The sequence below is a fragment of the Orbicella faveolata genome, unplaced genomic scaffold (assembly GCF_042242905.1).
Source record: "Orbicella faveolata isolate gen_17 unplaced genomic scaffold, um_ofav_v1 contig_15, whole genome shotgun sequence".
Taxonomy (NCBI): Eukaryota; Metazoa; Cnidaria; class Anthozoa; order Scleractinia; family Merulinidae; genus Orbicella; species Orbicella faveolata.
This window is the reverse complement of record NW_028301542.1, coordinates 4,237,053-4,255,899: the sequence shown is the minus strand read 5'-3', so window position 1 is coordinate 4,255,899 and position 18,847 is coordinate 4,237,053. Positions and strand designations below refer to the sequence as shown.

The window sequence follows — 18,847 nt, the reverse complement described above, 5'->3', positions numbered from 1 at the left end:
GAAGGATGGAAACATACCTGTCCTAAAGTCCCTTTATTTTCCCCCTTTGATTTATATGGCGACTTTTAAGCCAGAATTTCAATTGGCTGAGTGTCAATTTTTCAATCTGTTCTTCGCTCACACTGAAGCCGTGAATATCATCACAAGAGAGATTGGCCTTTCTTCTTCGTTCGCCATGTTGCTTTGAATATTTATCGCGAGGGCTATTAAGCCTCGTTTCGGTGCAACTTCTGTTTTTTTTTTCTGGAATCGGTGTATTCTATCAACAACTGCAGGCAATTTCACCCATAGCATCAAGGGAAAATCAAGCATGCATATACTCAGCTGTAACTGGTGTTACAGGTTATGGCCCTTAATGACAGCCCTGCATGAACACCAGTAGCACTTTCTAAAACTTTCCTACCTGGAGGATTTGTTTCTTTGTTGTCACCATCTGGTGGAATGCTTCTTTCTGCTAAAAATTAATATCCTATGATTAGCTATCCAAGTTAAATCCTTCTTGCTTAATTGACATGCCAGTAGCGAAATGTTATTCATTATTGGCTAGGACTCTTTTGGGAAGGTTTTTAAAAACCTTGTCTACAACTATAAATTATTAATCCTGGCAAGAGTATTGCTTACATTTTGAAGTTAACGTAAGAAGTAAGTTGAAGTTCCATGCAGTTTAATCAACATGCATGGAATGGTTGGTTCCATGGCTGGCGAACCACTTTATACAAAGCAGATAAATTATTTTGTAATCTAAATATTCATCAAGCAATCCAATACAATATAAATGTCATTTTCCATATTCATTTATAAATACTTGTTAAAAGCAATACAGTTGAACCCCGGTAACTCGAATTGCCAAAGGGAATAGAATTTACTTTGAGTTATCGGGGTTTCAAGTTATAGGGGTTTTGAACAAAAGACTAGAAACACTTGATTAAAGAGATTTTTATGCTTAAATTACACGTTTTATTGTACGATTTCTAGCAATGTAAGAGCATAAAAATGACGAAACAAAACAAAAGCATGAAATATAAAGTAGCTGCTCTTCAGAATGTTTAGTGCTAAATCTCACTTTAACATTTGTTCAAAAATCTATTCAAACAACAGATCGATTCCAGATTATGTGCCATTATTTCTTTTCACCAGGAAGAACTGTCAAAACTGTTTGTTTACGGACATACAAACATGTGATATCGACAAAGGTCAATTTGTCATAGTATACAAATGAGATTAAATGTGATCTTCCGGTGCAGAATGATATGGCTCATTAGTCCGCAAAAGTGAAAATGTGTAGTTTCAGAAAATATCCATACCTCCCACGCGGAAGGGATTTTTTCTAACACCTCCCCACCCCTCTGGAAATTCCAGTTAATCTTCACACATTTCTTTAAATTTTTGGGTCATCCAGAACCTCCCACCCCCCAGGAAATTCCAATCCCTTCTGTGGGGGGAGTATGGATATTTTCTGGAACTGCACAATCAGCTTCGAGTTATCAAGGGTAAAATTACAAAGAAAAGTACCTGAAGGGAAGTAAAAATCTCTTCAAGTTAGTGGGGCTTTGATCTACTGGAGTTTCAAGTTATAAGGCTGGGTTAAAATTACAGTAAATATATGAGGCAAATCCAGCGGAAATCAGTTTTGCTTCAAGGTAGAAGGGAATTCAACTTACGGAGGGTTCGAGTTATCGGGGTTCAACTGTATTTTAATAGATGGCAAGGGGGCCTCCAGAAACCACAGGGCTTGGATGAGGGAGGCCTCCTTATTTTACGAGTTAAAAAAAAAATGAAAAAAAGATATGTATAAATTATGCAGACAATATGCACTAACCAATCTTAATAGTCATTAAATCTTCAATTTTGTAAAAAACTATGAAGATGTGTTTTAAAAGAAGCAAGAGTTTCAAAACGTCTAACATCATTGGGTAAGGAATTCCAAATTTTTTTGCCCTTAAAAAGAAATAAAGAAAAATATTGAAGATTGATTTGACATTGATGAGAGTGGTAATCAGTGCCTCCTCTGGTGTTAGACGAGTGCATGAAGTTATTAGTGAGAAAAAGATTGAGGAATGATGGCAGAAGTAACCACTACTGATTAGGGCTCAACACTAACTTTTCAACTTACTAGCCAAGTGGCTAGCGACATCTTAGATGTCACGACAATTTCAGTTTGTTTACTAGCCAAACTGGCTAGTGGAATTCGAAAACCACTAGCTAAAACTGAACTTCTACTGGGAAATCAGAAATGACTCTAGCTATGTAAAAAGGAATTAAATCTCAAAGATATCCAAGATCTTTAATTTACAAAATAATGGAGCAGTATGAGCATTAAAGTAAAGGTGAGACATAATTTGCACAGCATGTTTTGGGAGCAGGAATCAGTCCAGATTTGTTACATAAATAGATCAGAAGACCAACTGAAGCTATGTTGCAGTAGCAAGTTGAAGTGCCTATGAAATAAAAAAATAATTCCTGCTAATTTGAAAGGCTTTTCAAAGTAAAGAAGAACGGCATTTTCCTTTTAGGAATATCTTTTTTTGTTTTAGAGATATTCACGTTTTTGTATTATGCAAATGAGAAAAGTGATGACATCATAGATGGTTCCTCTAAAACAGCGCAACACTCAATCGAGAATAACTCTAGAAATATTAAAGCAGTGTTCTTCAAACTTGGCACCAGCAATGTACATCACAAAAGAAACAGAATGACACCTACTATGTTGTTGCCATGGGAACACTCTTGGCTCCTGTCTCTTTCCCTGAAAAACCAAATATCCCCATTTGTAACCTTTTAAAGTGGGACAGAGGGTCTTGCTCAGAACACATATGGTTCCCATAATTATTGTCGTAACTCTCCCCATTAGATTGGTGGGAGTGGATGATCCTTGTTTAAGATAAAATCTGGGAATTTTAGTCTTAATTACTGGTAGTAATCAGAAAGTATGAGAGTGTGTTCAACGCTCTCACTTTAATATATAATTATATATCGTAAATAAATGATTTCACTAGCTGACTTTCAACCTTTGTCTATTGCTAAAATCAACATTTTTCAGCAGCAACCGAGGTTTTACAGTCAGATATGCATAGTGTCAAAGTCCATGCTAGTGAAGAGGTCACGATTTGTTGATACGTTGCGTGATGCTGCCAGTTTCTGTAGTCTCTCAAGTTTCATAGTATATTTAAATTACGTACATTATTCTAAGCTAGCATTTGTAGTCGCATGCTTGTTTCGTGACTAATTCGAGTATTTCCCCTGATGAATAAAGTAGTCTTATGGATCTTGCCTTCAGAGTACTTTTCCACCGATTCCAAACAATAAAATTTCGATAAAGACTGAGCTATCTGTCGCAACTGCAACTAATCAACAAATGCAATCAAAATGTAGCTGTTTCCCACGGTTTATCATCCCAAAGCCAAGTCACGTTAATAAACAAGGACAATTCCCTCAGATTGCGATAAATGCTGCTGTCGAAGCGTTTAAATTTGCCAAAGTCTAATGCTGAGAGCACATAATAGTGAAGCGTACGGCGACTGAATGGAAAGAAGTCAAAAAAAGATCCATCGGAAAGACGAGCTCACATGGCCTGCTCACATACTCACATGTTCGCCACATGTCTTATCACATGTCTTAGCATTAAACGGTACCAGTTTGCTGGCCGTGACATGCCCCCGCAAAAATCAAGCGGGGTGGCCATTTTGGTGTCCTTACAGGAATGTGGTATTTTTTGGCCTAGAACCGTGCACAGGGAAACCAACTCTGAAACGCCACAGGTCAAAATTAGGTTTACGTTCCACTTCGTCGAACACAACAACAGAACCAGCAGCATAACTGTTGTCATGGCAGTGGCATGACGGGTGTCATTATTTTTCTTTTGTGATGCACATTATATTTCTGGTGCCAAGTTTAACGAACACTGCTTTAATATTTCTAGAGTTATTCTCGAGTGCTGTGCTGTTTTAGTGGAAACACCTATGATGTCATCACTTTTCTTACAAAAACATAAGTATCTCTAAAATGAAAAAAGATATTCCAGAAAGGAAAACGCCATTCTTCTTTACTTTGAAAAGCCTCTCAAATAAGCAGCCATTATTTTTTACTTCATGGGCACTTTAAATAGGGGTAGACTAAGGTATAACGAAAAGATAATTTAGTTTTCGTAGATAAGTAATAAGATGCCCTTGAAATCATACCCAGGGTCTTTTCTACAAATGCGATTTACTTGATATTTCCATAAAACATTTTCATCAAGGAGTACTTCTAAAAAGTTTATGTTCATGTTTGTCCTGGCCTGATATATGCTGAGCCAAAACTTTTAGATTGATGGCAATTTAAGGGATTTTCTATAAAAAGACTTGGGAAGCCAATTACCTATATTCGATTGAATGATTAACAAGTCATTGTCTGCTATCCCAGCTGTATGGAGGGGGTATTGTCAATAGCACAGGAGTACAGGAAGCTAATACTCCTTGATCATTTATTTTGTGTTAGTGTGGATAATTTATCATTCCTCATTAAGCTGCTGCAACAGGTCCTTTAATTCATTATAAACTAGAAATTTACAGATAAAACTGTTGCTTAAGAAAATCTGTTTTTTGAAAGAATGTTTTTCCATATCAACTTCAAGGAATTTTTGGTTATCCAAGATAATTGTGCCATTTTCTACATTGACATAATGCAGTTAATTTAAGGTGGTATGGTACCCTAAAATGGACCAAAAAGTTTGTTTAAATTAATATGGTGAAGAACATCAATTGTGTGCTATTGCCCTCAAGAAGAGAAATGAAATTTTGAAAGTGTTACTCAAAATGGTTGCTATGGAAACCAGCCACAGCCTTTTGAGGTAGTGTTTTACAGTATTGACGCCAACACTTCCTGCTCTTTTACAAAACAAGATTTGACTGTCAAATAAGCATATTGTGTAAGTTTCTGTTTTGTTCTGTGCAATGAACCTAAGTTTTGACAGTTAATTCTTATTTTCAGTGCTTTTTACAGGCTTTATTTGGAAATAACTTATTTTATACCACACCCAGTGTACAAATCATCTCATGTCATGTGACAGACGTTAAAATGTTTCGATTCTTTGGGTTCATTACATCATGACACTATTGGTCTTTGATTTAAGCCCAAGTTTCAGGAATTCTACTTATAAACCTTGCAAAGTAGAAATGTTGGCACGAAGTCAGTCGGTACAAAAGTAAACATTTGAGAAAAATGCACTTTAAGTTTCTTACACGAAGTATTAAGCATTTAACAAGCCACAAATAGTGAGGCGGGGTGCAGATTGGATCTCTGGGGTGGGGGTGCAATGGGTATTATTTTGTAAAAAGTTACTGCGGTTGTGGGAAATATTCCTTTTCGTAAGGGAAATGAATGAGCCTACAATGGCAATTTGAGGCAAAGCTTTTCGCAACTAATTATACCAATCGAGTTGTGCATGTATTTAAAGTTTTTTTCTGAATAGTTTCGTTCATATATGTTAAAACTAATGTATATTTTTGGTCACGTTCTTATAGTAAACAGTCGTTGCTATGGCCGTTGCTACGTGAAAAAACTTATACCACTGTGTACTTTCCTTAAATTTCACACTCATCTAGAGGAAAATTCAACAAGATCATTTCAAAATGTTTTTGACAAGTCCTCTAGGGTCTTAATTCTTGTATTTCCAAGAAATTGAATTTTTCTTCAGCATCGCCATATTTTAGGGTACCATACCCCCTTAACCAGGACACCAGGTTATTCCAATAAATGTTCTCTGATTTAAAAGTGACTTTACTTTTTAAGTAACTTGTAAATAAAACCTTGGACTCATTACCTCGTTGGCTACGAACTGGAGAATCAACTTTGTCGAGTTCTCTTGTTTCACCTGAATACACAAATTAATGTTATTAGTACACATACGGCACTGCTAACAAGAGCTCAAGGATTCAACGTGTTCAAGTTGGAAGAGATCATTTCAATAAAGAAGGAAGGGGAGGCATGAAAGTAGGTATGTGAATTGGTGGATTTGGCCTTAAAATCTCTTGGTTTGGGAACTTTGGCAAAGATTTGGGCTGATTGGTAGATTTGTAAAATACCGTGGATCACACATCGTTAATGGCTGTTGTTATCCAACTGCAGCGAATACAGTCCAAATAACAGTACAAATATACAGCAATATTGTACAGTAGAAAACCTGTTTGCCATATTTGTACAGTAGAAAACCTGTTTGCCGTACAGGTTGGCGCACACACGCAAAACTGTCACACTCTCCCTCTTTCATTGATAAATTTATTTACTACAGCAGTTGGATAATAAATCTCTTATTGGCTGCAGCCACACTAAGAGAGTTAACTGGGTTTATTTTTTAGAAACCTGGTTAAAAATTCTAAACAACTTAACTCGGTTACAGGTTGGTTATAATAAATTAGTATCACCCAACTAGTGGACTAATGCAAATCCTGCATTTTGATTGGCTACGCTACTAAGGGACTATTAGTAATAGTCATTGAGTAGCAAAATTGGCGCCATCGAACGTGACACTTTCTTTCGTTTTAATCCCAAATAAATATTTCTTCAACTTGCATTTGCTAACTTTATTATTACCTTTTCTGTCCGACTAGTTGGGTGATACTAAAACAATTAGACCCTTCGCCCTCAAGGGCCACAGGTCAATAGCCCATTCGGCTTTGCCTCATGGGCTATTGACCTGTAGCCCTTGCGAGCTACGGGTCTAATTGTTAAATAACAGGGTTATATTTTATGAGCGGCCACACTGAAATGGGTTATGAGGTGGGTTAAACTCAATTGACATCATGAGATAAACCAACAAAATGGCAGACTTCGAGGACCCTGTTAGGTCTGTTGTTATATTCTCGATTCTTTTCCTTTGTTTTTGTTTCCTTTCTCTCCACTCACAGCTAAGGCAGTCCCTCTTCCTTCTAATGCACACTACGCAAATTTCTAAGGCAGTTCTTTCAAACATGATGTTAACTTCAAGTAGACATTAGAGTGTTCTCCATCACTGTCAAATCGTCCATGAGTCTGGATATATCCGAGAGACCAGCGATGGTTTGGGGAAATCCATAGGAATCCTGCCATGCATGACTTTTTTAGCGAGCACTTTCGAACGAGCTTTGATACTTTTCACACCCTTTGTCATACTCTGTCGCCATTTATGGCAAAGAGAAACACTCGCTTCCATGCAGCGCTGATCAGCCTACTGATAAGAGACCACTAACCTGGGTTAAAGCATGGTAAAAGGTGATTTAAAATTGACCTAACTCGGTTAAAAAGTCTATTGTTCATCAATTAGTTTCCATGGTAACAATAAAAGCGGTTTAAGTTCCATGAACAGCCGAAATTAGTGGCTGCATCACAACTTTTCGGTAACCCGTTAACCGTAATTAATTAATTAGAAATAATCCTAGTGCGGCCGCGGCCATTAGATGTTTGGTGTGTAGTATCGCTGTATATTTTAACTCGAGAGAGGAGTTTGGTTAAAATCTAAAAACTGTAGAACGGAAGAAAAACTTGGCCCGGATAAACACTCATAACCAGTAAAATTGCACCAAGGAAAGTTAGGGAGTAAACAGGATTCGGATTAAGCCCCGGCCAAACGATCGCAACATGTCAACGCAACTTATCGCAACATTGTTGGGCGCAACATGTTGCGAGCTTTTGGCCACCGTGTTGCGACGTGTTGCGACATGCTAGGTGTTGTTGGCTCAAATCAAACTTGAGCCAACAACACCCAACATGTCACAACACATCGCAACAGGGTGGCCAAACGCACGCAACATGTTGCGCCCAACAATGTTGCTATATGTTGCGTTGGCATGTTGCCTCGTTTGGCCGGGGCTTTATATTCGAAAGATGACAAAGTTGGATGACAAGATGACCAATCGCGCCGATCGAGAAGTCGCTCGAAACAATGGACTGGTGTATCCTGATTCGGTGTACGTTCTCAGCTGTAACCAGAACACTGATATCTGTGTTATTCATACAAAGATTAAGAGAAAAGGAGGCCCACTGGGACCATAGCAGTAAACTAAATAAGAGAAAAATTCATAGATTTGTTCCCCTGTCACAAAGCTAATACCTCGCTTTTCAACCAAATTTGGCTTGCAAATTGAGTTTTTTAGGTCTAGTCACCTGTTTGGTTGTCTTGCACGAATTTATTCGCTGATCCAGTACTGATTTCAGTGAGAGTTTGGGAAGCTACTTGCTTGATGCCGCTCCGCATCTTGGAGGAAACGTGAGGCGTCATGCCATGACGAGGCCTTGACGCAACTTTAGCCCTTCTTCCGCCTCAGGTTCCAGGCCTAAATCCTGCCGGCTAGAGGTACGCCCGAGGAGCACTAGTGACGAGTTTCCGGGTCGAGCGAGAGCGATTTGTCGGTGTCACATTGATTTGGGTATGCCCGAGATTTGGGTACCCCCCGTACCCAAATCCCTAGTGTTTTGGATACCCAAAACACTGAAAGTTTAAAACTGGGACAAATGAAATCATCCACAAGTCTGCTCAAAACCCAATTATCTTCTTGCGAAGCTTTTTCTCAATAAATTAAAGCATTATTTTGCTTGTAATAAAGACAATACGTCGCTGAAAACAGTCGCAATTCATAACAGATTGTCTGATCCGAGTCCGCAGTTATATAAACGACATACAAAACTGGATTCACGCGCCAAAGATCCTTGTATGAACATGCGCTTGGTGCCTATCGATAACCCTTGAAAAGCACGTTATTTTAAACAAGAAAGGCGCATTCTAAACCTCGGATAGTTCGGCGACTGAATTTAATCAATACGCGAGTGAACACACTGAGATACGGTCGTCACGCAATATGCACACTGGTCTAAAGCTGTGACTAACCTCTGTGTATGTTGCCTGTCTGAAATAAACTTTGTCTGACTTTCTTATTCATCGCTCTTTCCTTGACCATCCCTCGTATTAGATTTTGCCGGCGAACAGTTCTCTATGTCATTAAAGGAGTTTTTTTTGCTTCGGAAACAAATCCAAAATAAATATAAATAAAGCAGACAAGGCTTAAATCAGTCTTTGGACAAAGAGTAACAATTAAAAGTAGGATACCCAAATCCCTAGTGATTTGGGTATCCCCTTCCGAAGTGTTGGCTTGCAATCATTTATGTAATTCAGGGTAGCCAAATCGACCGAAGATAAAAAGGCAAAGCAAACTTAAAAAGAGGAAAGGCATTCAAGGGAGGAAAGGACTAGAAATGCCAAAATGTAAGGGATAGCCAAATCCCTGGTGATATTGGCATCCCCTTCCAAAGAGCTTGTTTGTCCTTGTTCCTTTAATTCAGGGTAGCCAAAACAAACGAAGATGAAAAGGAAAAGCAAACTTGCAAAGACGAAAGTCATTCCAATGAGGAAAGGACTAGAAATGCCAAATTGTAAGGGATACCCAAATCCCTAGTGATATGGGTATTCCCTTCTGGAGTGTTTGTTTGACCTCGTTTTTTTAACCCTTTGAATACCAACTACGCATATATGCGTAATTAATGGTCGTGCTCTTTGTACCACTTGTGACGTCATCAATTTAAATGTCAGCAGATATTCTTGATAAGCAGAAAGCAGTACTAGGCTAGGCCTTTCCGAACAATGGTCAGGTTTAGATATCGACGACATTCCGACGTCGCAAATTGAAAAACAACGTTATCAGTTTTCGTGCAAAAACGGTGGTAAAATGGTCCATTACGCCTATGATTGATCAAGGTCCATTTCTAGGCTTCGCCCGTAATTAACATCCAACTTTTCACGGCAGCCAGAAAGAACATACAATGCAAACGGTAGCCAGTGTAAAAGGGCCGAGAAAAACAGAAAGGAAAGGGGCAACAAACAAAATTGAGAACGGTTAATGGCAAAAAAAAAAAAAAATTAAAAAAATTTGGCTTATGCGCATGCCCGGAATTGAAATTTTGCTCAATTTTGTACCGAAACCTCGAAAATCTCTCCTTTTTGTAAAAAAAAGCTTTCTTGGCAAAACTTAGGCTTATTTAGCGTCATGGCAGCTAAAAAACCTGACTAAACGGTTAAAAACGTATTTTTTGGCGAAAGTTTGGTATTCAAAGGGTTAATTCAGGGTAACCAAATCGACCGAAGATAAAAGAGCAAAGCAAACTTACAAAGACGAAAGTCATTCCAATGAGGAAAAGACAAAGACTTGAATTAAAGAAACGATAACAAACAAAGATATTGGAAGGGGATATACCCATATCACTAGGGATTTGGGTATCCCATACATTTTAGCATTTCCAGTCCTTTCCTCACTGGAATGACTTTCCGGCTTTGTAAGTTTGCTTTGCTTTTTTATCTTCGGTAGATTTGGTTACCTTGAATTAAAGAAACAATAACAGACAAACACTCTGGAAGGGGATACCCATATCACTAGGGATTTGGGTATCCCTTACATTTCAGCATTTCGATCTAGTTCTTTCGTCATTGGAATGACTTTCCTCTTTGCAGGTTTGGTTTGCCTTTTTGTCGATTTGGCTACCCTGAAGTAAGGAAATGACAACAAGCAAGCATATTGAAAAGGGAATTGATAGGACGGGTGGTCAAGGAAAGAGCGATAAATAAACAAGTATAAGACAAAGTTTATTTCAGACAGGCAACACGCACAGAGGTCAGTCACAGCTTGAGACCAGTGTGCATATTGCGTGAAGACCGTATCTCAGTGTGTTCACTCTCATATTGAATAAACTCAGTCGCCGAACTCTCCGAGGTTTAGAATGCGCCTTTCTTGTTTAAAATAACGTGCATTTCAAGGGTTATCGATAGGCACCAAGCACATGTTCATACAAGGAACTTTGGCGCGTGAATCCGGTTTTGTATGTCGTTATAATTCCGGACTCGGATCAGACAGTCTGTTATAAATTGTGACTATTTTCAGCGACGTTATGTGTTTATGTCAAGATCAAGAAACCTCCCATTTATTGAGACAAAGCTTCGTAAGAGGATAAATGGTTTTTCAGCAGAATTATGGATGATTTCACTTGCCCCAGTCTGTGGTATTTAACGCTTTCAGTGTTCTGGGTATCCCTACTGGAGACACCTAAAACACTAGGGATTTGGGTACGGGGGTACCCAAAACACGGAGATACCCAAATCACTGTGACATTCGGCCATTCTAATTAACAATTAGACCCGTGGCCCTTGAGGGCGAAGGGTCTAATTGTTTTAGCATCATCCAGCTAGTCTGACAGAAAACGCAATAATAAATTTAGCAAATGCAAGTTGAAGAAATATTTATTTGGAACTAAAACGAAAGGAAGCGTCACGCTCGATTGCGCCAATTTCGCTACTCGAGGACTATTACTATAACTCTAGTAGCGTAGCCAATTAAAATGCAGGATTTGCATAAGTCCACTGGTTGGGTCATAGTTATAGGGCGGTAGACATTCTCGTCCCCAGTGCTACTCGTCATAAAATGTCGTTGACGAGTAACTCTTGACACACCAAAAAATTCGAATGTTTTCATTGGCTGACGAAAAATCAATGCGCAGCAGAAATGAAAATTACAAAGCTCTACGCATATCATTTTACTTCCGGTCCGGATGACAACACCTTCGCTCAGTTGACAGTTCGCTGGCGCGCTTTACGAAAAAAACGCAAAACAAATAGTGACTATTCCCGATCGATCCGAAGGAATTGTAAAAGTTTCCACGTAACCAAAGAGGTACATCGCCATTAATAAGCGTTATTGTCAACTACATATCAGGTCATTCTCGCCCCCAGCGCCCACGATCCTTCTGGCCTGCGACAGGGATCGAGAGCTCTGGGCTGGTCCAACACCGGAAGTCCGCGATTCACGGACTTCCCGTCAAATCTGGCAAATCTGATTGGCTGAGAATACGAAACGAATACTCTGCGCATGCTCAGAATATCGGGTCCGGCCAGAGCTTTCGATCCTTGCCGCAGGCCAGAAGGATCGTGGGCTGTGGGGACGCGAATGAATATCAGGTGGGAAATATATTTCATACAAGATCACACACTAACGTTGAGCGCTTTTCCTTGTGGTAGAATCCTAATAGGTCATATGCATGCGTTCTAGCATCGTTAACACGATACAAGAATGCTGCTGTGACTGCGTGTCTTTTGGAATTACGCCTAAAGCCCGGTCCAAACGCCGTTCCACTCATGTGCCGAAGTAAACTTGATTAAGTTCGACTTCAGAGCGACTTGGAGCGACGGCTGGTTCAGACGGCGTACTTGCGTCGAACTTAATTCGGGAAGCCGGTAGTAATAATTTTCGACGAGAAAATATGCGTTCTGAATTCAAGAACTCTGTCCAAATAGAAAAGTTGTGACTAACATTTCGATGTTATAGCAATATTTAGGGAAGCAAATTCAAACTCAATGTTCAGTGTTTGCATTTAGACAGGTTTTCTCCCGGTTAATTCGACCTGTTAAAGGGAAATCTCATAAGCTGGGCTATTATCCCGAAGAAAAAGCGAAAAATTAATTTGTGCCAAAGAAACTCGCTTATACAGTTCCGTTTCTCATACATCAAAGGCATATTTTCTTGTCTTTATTTTTAGCGACGACTTCGAGCTTCATGCATGACTGGTCACGCCACTCAATTTTGAGCCAATCACGAGTCCCGTTATATAAAAAATACATTACAGTAATTTATGCAGTAGGTTCGACACATGAGGAGAACTGTACGGGTCCGCAAACGATCCCGGACCGCAAATGATCCCGATCAAAAAATAAGGAATGGCATGGATTTATATCAGAGGAAGGTGACAACATATACAAAAGTTATGAACTAAAAAACATGTTTTATTATTTTACACGTTTTCACCGTCACGCAATAAAAAAAAAAAAAAATAGTAAATCGAAAACCAACCAATGGAAAAAGCTAAGAAATTGTGATGTACGCTATAGAAGATAACTAAATAAGACACTTCTCCAAGTTTTAGGCCTGTGCGTTTCCCCAAACTTCAGTAATTCGTCGTAAATGTTTCTCAGAAATTTACAGAGCCCAGTAAGAAAACGCCATGTTGTATACATCCGTGGTACACCAATGTGGCGGCCGGAATATAGTGTAAACATCTGGAACTTACTTTGGCTTTCCAGGCGAATGATTATCAGTACTAAACAAACAAGCATGTACATAAGCACTTTTCCTAATGCTCTAACTTCTAAAAAGGCTCAAAATCGTGAGATAAGTATATATTTTTCAACAAACTCGATCGTAGCCTTGTGTCACGCAACCTACATAACCCCGAAATTCAAAATGCCCTGGTTTCCAAAGGGAGCACGCTAATTGTAAACAGATATAAATATACCGCCTCTTATGCCTGCTGAAGATAAAAACACGTCACGTGAAGACGATCTATTGAATTAGAAGTCTTAGAGAAACACATACTTGAAAACATTCTCGAAATCCCGGTGGGATAGTATCAAACATCCATCAAACAGCTAATTGTCAAAACGAAGAGCAAGCCTTGGCCTTGAGTGGTCATGAAGCTGAACTTCATAACTATAGCTTGGAATTTTGGCTTCTTAGAATACTCAAGTAGTCATTTCCGAGGAATTAAAGCCAAAATACGACCAAGGAAAAATTACAAAATAAATTTGTTCAAATTTCCAGTGCTACACAGTAGGTGTTTTACAGTTGTAGGCTTGTGGGTCTACTCAGGTGACAGCGTCTTCTGTAATAGTTGCTTCATGGTTAGATTTTAGTTTAAAACTTTAGACGAGTGGCGTTCATGGCTGATAAAATATGATTTAACTATAACACCGAAATATCGATGTTTAACAAAGGAGGATATGTAGCGTATGTTGCACTGATCATAATTTTACTGAGAATTGCAAAGAAATGTAAGCCAAGTCGTGTTTTGATGATTGAGTGGTGATATTCATAACATCGTAGTTAGCGACAAAGTTTAGTCCAAAGTATGAAAAAACAAAAAAAAGTTGTAAGCCATTATAATTATAAGATGGCTTAAATAAAAACATCGCTATTCACATACGCCAATTCCCTATTCACACCATCCCACCATCCATGCCATTCCTTATTTTTTGATCGGGATCATTTGCGGTCCAAAATGGGGATCATTTCCGGTCCGGGATCATTTGTGGTCCAATTTGGGGATCATTTGCGGTCCGGGATCATTTGCGGTCCTAGGATCATTTGCGGACCCGTGCAGATCAGATTCTAACAGTCCAAAATGTATTGATATTAAATTGCCAAATTGAGTCAAGGGTCGGACCATGTTGTAATACTCTGCTATGTACCTGGATGATGTAGCAAATGGTATGAACATGTCAACTTCAAATTTGGTTTGTTTCTTCTACAGATGTTATCTGTTACTAGCTGTACCGAAGCTTCTGCTGTTATAGATACATATATATATATATATATATATAGTATCTCTTTTTTAAGCTCCCCTCTCGTTAATTATTGAGACATCCCCTATAGTCTTCCCCCAAAGAACATGAAAAACCTTGAAAAACCTTTTATAGTTAGGCAAGAGTTTAGTTTGCTTCAGAGATAGCCTCATCCCAAATTAATTTTTTCATAATAATTTACTTGTCGAAATGTTGTGTAAAGGAAAATGACCAATTTGAGGCCCTTACCTCTCCCCACTTTAGTAAAGGAAGCAATTTCAACTAGGGAAACTTTATTCCATCACAATAACATAAATCAGTAAATAATAATAATTTATCATCCATGCAAATAATTGTGAATAAATACAGACTTATATAACTGATGAATGAATCAATCAGACTAGTGGGTTTCCAAATGTAATGTGGAATCTCTACTTAAAACAAATCAGACATAAGAGGTGTACAGAGTTACATTAATACTGTCATAACAAAAATATCATGATCATTTTATTAACCTTTGAAAGATTATTTGTTTCCTACCATTATTCCAGGCGTGATCAATCGATGACAATCGATCATCGGAAACCAATCGATCAATCGATATCAATCGATAACAATTAGTTAATTGTTATCGATTGCTATCGGCCAATCGATGACCAATCGATAATCACAAGCAGGATCAGTGCGACGAGAAATTGCGGAAACGTGCGCTCGGATGGTGTCCGTACTATGATGACGAAAAATGGAAAAGGTTTTATTATTTGTTGCTTCACCTGTTGTTCTTACTAGAAATACTTGGCTTGTATCTTGATATTTTAACCTATCTTTATGTAGTCACGTCAATACGGGCCATAATGTGTCTGGTAGGGTCAGTCTATTTCTTACTTGTTCTGACTCGCGTCTTGAGATTGTTATTTGCAAGCTTCATGTTCGCAAGTATTAATCTTGTTTCATTTTTGTACGATGGCAATGAGCATTTTCTTCCCATGGACTGCCAGTAACCAGAAAACTTTAAACCGTAGGTTTCTGTTGTAACTTGAAAGAGCACGAACATTTTCATCCCAGTTTAGTTTGTGTTAACAATGTTAATTTTCTTGCATTATACCCGCATTTAGAGAGATCAATAAAGTTATTGTTACTGTTGTTGATGGTAACGATGATCTTCACAATTACATGTCACCATATTTCTCCTGTCAAATAATTTTTTTACCTCCCCAAAAGATATGGTAATCGATGACAATCGATGACAATCGATGACAATCGATGGCAATTAAAAAACACAAACTTTTTGGCCATCGATTGGTCATCGATTTCCGATATCAATCGATTAATTGTTATCGATTGATATCGATTGCCATCGATTGTTATCGATTATCGGTTTCATCGATTGATCACGCCGGGCATTATTTACTATTCTTTGTTAATTTTTAGACCAAAACAGTGCTACATAAATTCCTGGAAGGATGACCCTATATGGATGATTCAAATAGGAATGTTGCTCTTGCAGTTCAATAAATAATACTGAAAAAAAAAGGAGATGGAGATAGAACCATCGTTAATAGTAAAGCTATGTGGTTAATGTTCTGATCAACCACAAGAAGTAAATAGTATGCATTCGAGATTTGTTGTTGTACATGGTTGTATAACGGGCTGAAGAGGCCTTATTACCATGAAGTAACACGAATTGTAAAAGGGCAATGACATTGCATTAGTTCCCTTTCATTTTGTTCATTCCTCCGTGCATATTGTGGCACACCAATATGAATCACTCTCTTCACATCAGGCACCTCTACATGTATACCAATGCCAGATACTAATTATATAGTTACATCATTTTAGCTGTATTATATTTTTGGTAATACCATGCACTCATATGGGAATACTGAAATAAACTGTTGTTGTTGTTGTTGTTGAAAGCACCCAAAAGATTAAGCTTTATATAAGCTGGTTGAAAGGTATAAATGAAATGAACAAAAAAAGTTATATCAACAAAAGCAGTGCGGGGTGGGGGACAAAATGGTGGGAACAGCCCTAAATCTGGTTTTGTTATGTCTCCAGTCACAGAAGTTCAGGTGAGCAGGCTTTTCTCAAGCCTGAATGTACAAAAATCATCATTAGATGTTTCAAATAAGCTAATTAAAATTGCTGCAGAGCCATTATGGAAGCCCCCAGCACATATAGTTTACAGTGGTGCACTGGACGTTGTGCAACGTTTGATCCCTGTTTCTCTGTACAGGAAGTTTTTGCTTAACATTTGACGCATTACTTCCTACCGATAGGAACTGAGATGCTGCCCAAACGCCGGCACCATCCTCCAGTCAGGACCACCTCATCTAAGAAGTGTAAAGTAACCAGTACCAGTACCCATTCCCGCACCAAAACCTCTACCAGGTCTAGTGTCACTACACCTACCAGTTCATCGCCTCAAGCAGTGCCAAAGGATCAGCTAATCCAAAGGATTGCAGTTGCCGTCACTCAAGCTTTCAGAGATCAGACCAGTTCTCAAGCTTCCTCTGATACACCCAGCCCATCTCTTCCTGCTGTTGCTCAACACCAACCTGATTCGACGCCTTTGGTCCAGCAATCAGTTACAGAGGCAATCCAACGAATAACAGGGGTAAACCAGGCAACAGAGACATCCAATGGTGCAACTACAAGTAAGAGTCAATTCGTGTCTGTTGCTACTCCCCTAGGTTCCTCAGTCTCTGCTAAGACTAAGAATAAGATCTGGGGTAACGAATTCATTGACCTGGGTTTGCTCTTAAATGTGCCACCCTCTGATGAGTCCTACAGTTTTAAACTCCAGAAATCTGGGGGGGGGGGGGGGTGAGGGCACCAAACCTTAGCCATAATTCCTAATCAGACAAAGCTGTGAATCACTAACATAGAACAGTGGACGAATGCCTTCTTAGTATTCACCACCATTTATTGTGAGAAATCACCAAGTGAGGCCCCTAGCCTGATGAAATTCATGTCTATAGTAAGAGATTTGGCATCGCGATCAGGCAACTGGCGATTTTATGATGATCCTTCCGTAGACTGAGGGAGGTTGATTCATTACCTTGGGGCCGGACTCATTCAGAGATATGGCTCAGGGCTAATTTTCGTCCCAAACAAGGCGTTTCTAGCAACCCCCGGGGTTACTGTTTCAAATTTCACTCAGGTGCCCAATGTGGTGGTTGCTCTCTCAAGCATACCTGTTTCAAATGTGGGGGCAGTCACGCTATCTCACGATGTCCACAAACTAGACCATGGCAAAGTCAAGTAAAATAAATGAACCCCTAAATTCTGCCAACTCCGGTAATCGCAGCTAACCTTTCTCATTATTTGGAAGGCTATGACCCTTGCTTAGAAACAAGATTATCAACGGATTTACACAGGGTTTTAAGTTGGATTTTGTTGGGGAAAGGAAAAGCTCATTTGCACCTAACCTTCTGTTTGCTCGGGAATTCCCCGGGGTCATTGATTCAAAGGTGGCATCAGAAGTGGCACTCGGCCGTATTGCTGGCCCATTCGACACCCCTCCTGTAGACCCCTTATGGGTGTCACCAGTGGGGGCAGTACCAAAGAAAATTAAAGGAGAATACAGAATGATTCAAGATTTGTCATACCCGGAGGGTAGCTCTGTGAATGACGGAAACCCTCGGGAACTTTCAACTGTTCACTATGCCACAGTCGATGATGCTATTTCTTTGGTCAAGAAATCTGGGAGGGGCAGTGCACTGGCAAAAGCAGATATTAAAAGCGCCTTTCGCATTATACCGGTTCACCCTTCCGATTATCAGCTGCTAGGGTTTCAGGGGAAAGGGAAATGGTATGTTGACCGTTGCTTGCCGATGGGCTGCTCCTCCTCTTGTCGCATTTTTGAGGAATTTAGTTCTTCGTTAGAGTGGATAGCACGACACAAACTTGGTGTAGAGAACATCATTCACATATTGGATGATGTTTTGATAATCGCTCAGTCGCTTTCTCGTTGTGGATCACAATTGGCTCTTTTTCTTGACCTTTGCAATGAGCTCGGGGTAGCGAAGGAGAAGACGGCGGAACCTTGTCACATACTGAGTTTTGCGGGTATAGAACTAGATTGTTAAGCATTTGAGGCCAAGCTTCCTCAAGAAAAAATCCAGAAGTGTTTGTCGGTAATTGAGCACACTTTGAGACGTAAAAAAGTAACGTTGAAGGAGCTTCAGTCGCTCATTGGTTTACTGAATTTTGCATGCTGTGCTATTATACCTGGCCGAGTTTTTCTGCGCCGCCTAATCAACATTACAATTGGGGTTAAGCGCCCTAACCACTACATCCGCATAACTCAGGATGTCCGAAAGGATTTGGCACTTTGGAAATCATTTTTTCAATCCCATAATGGTAAATCCATGGTCCTTTAGGACGCCTGGTACTCTTTGTCTCATCTTAAATTTTACACCGATGCTGCTCAATCATTGGGCTTCGGTATCGTGTTTGGTAAGAAATGAACACACGGCAAGTGGCCTAGTGATTGGACTCATAAAAACATTGCATTCC

General features: G+C 39.3%; 2 protein-coding genes and 1 pseudogene across 8 annotated transcripts in view; 2 read left to right on the top strand and 1 right to left on the bottom strand.

The window, feature by feature from the left end:
* The window catches only part of LOC110063547 (uncharacterized), a 59,230-nt gene extending 50,271 nt beyond the window's left edge, over nt 1–8,959 (bottom strand). For 4 of the 7 annotated variants that reach the window (XM_089288045.1, XM_089288040.1, XM_089288043.1 and 1 more), the window contains exons 1-3: nt 8,119–8,292; nt 5,801–5,851; nt 404–454 (exon numbers count right to left, since the gene is read on the bottom strand). In XM_089288045.1, coding sequence (XP_089144171.1) covers nt 404–454; nt 5,801–5,851; nt 8,119–8,233 — 217 coding nt within the window. In that variant the 5' untranslated portion in view covers nt 8,234–8,292. Of the gene's footprint in view, nt 1–403; nt 455–5,800; nt 5,852–8,118; nt 8,294–8,839 lie in introns of those variants that run through there. The other 3 variants (XM_089288044.1, XM_089288042.1, XM_089288041.1) reach the window with 3 other exon arrangements.
* Nucleotides 1–18,847, top strand: part of LOC110063448 (signal recognition particle subunit SRP54) — a 131,615-nt gene that overhangs the window by 79,729 nt on the left and 33,039 nt on the right. The window lies entirely within an intron of this gene.
* On the top strand, nt 16,614–18,711 carry LOC149113199 (uncharacterized; annotated as a pseudogene).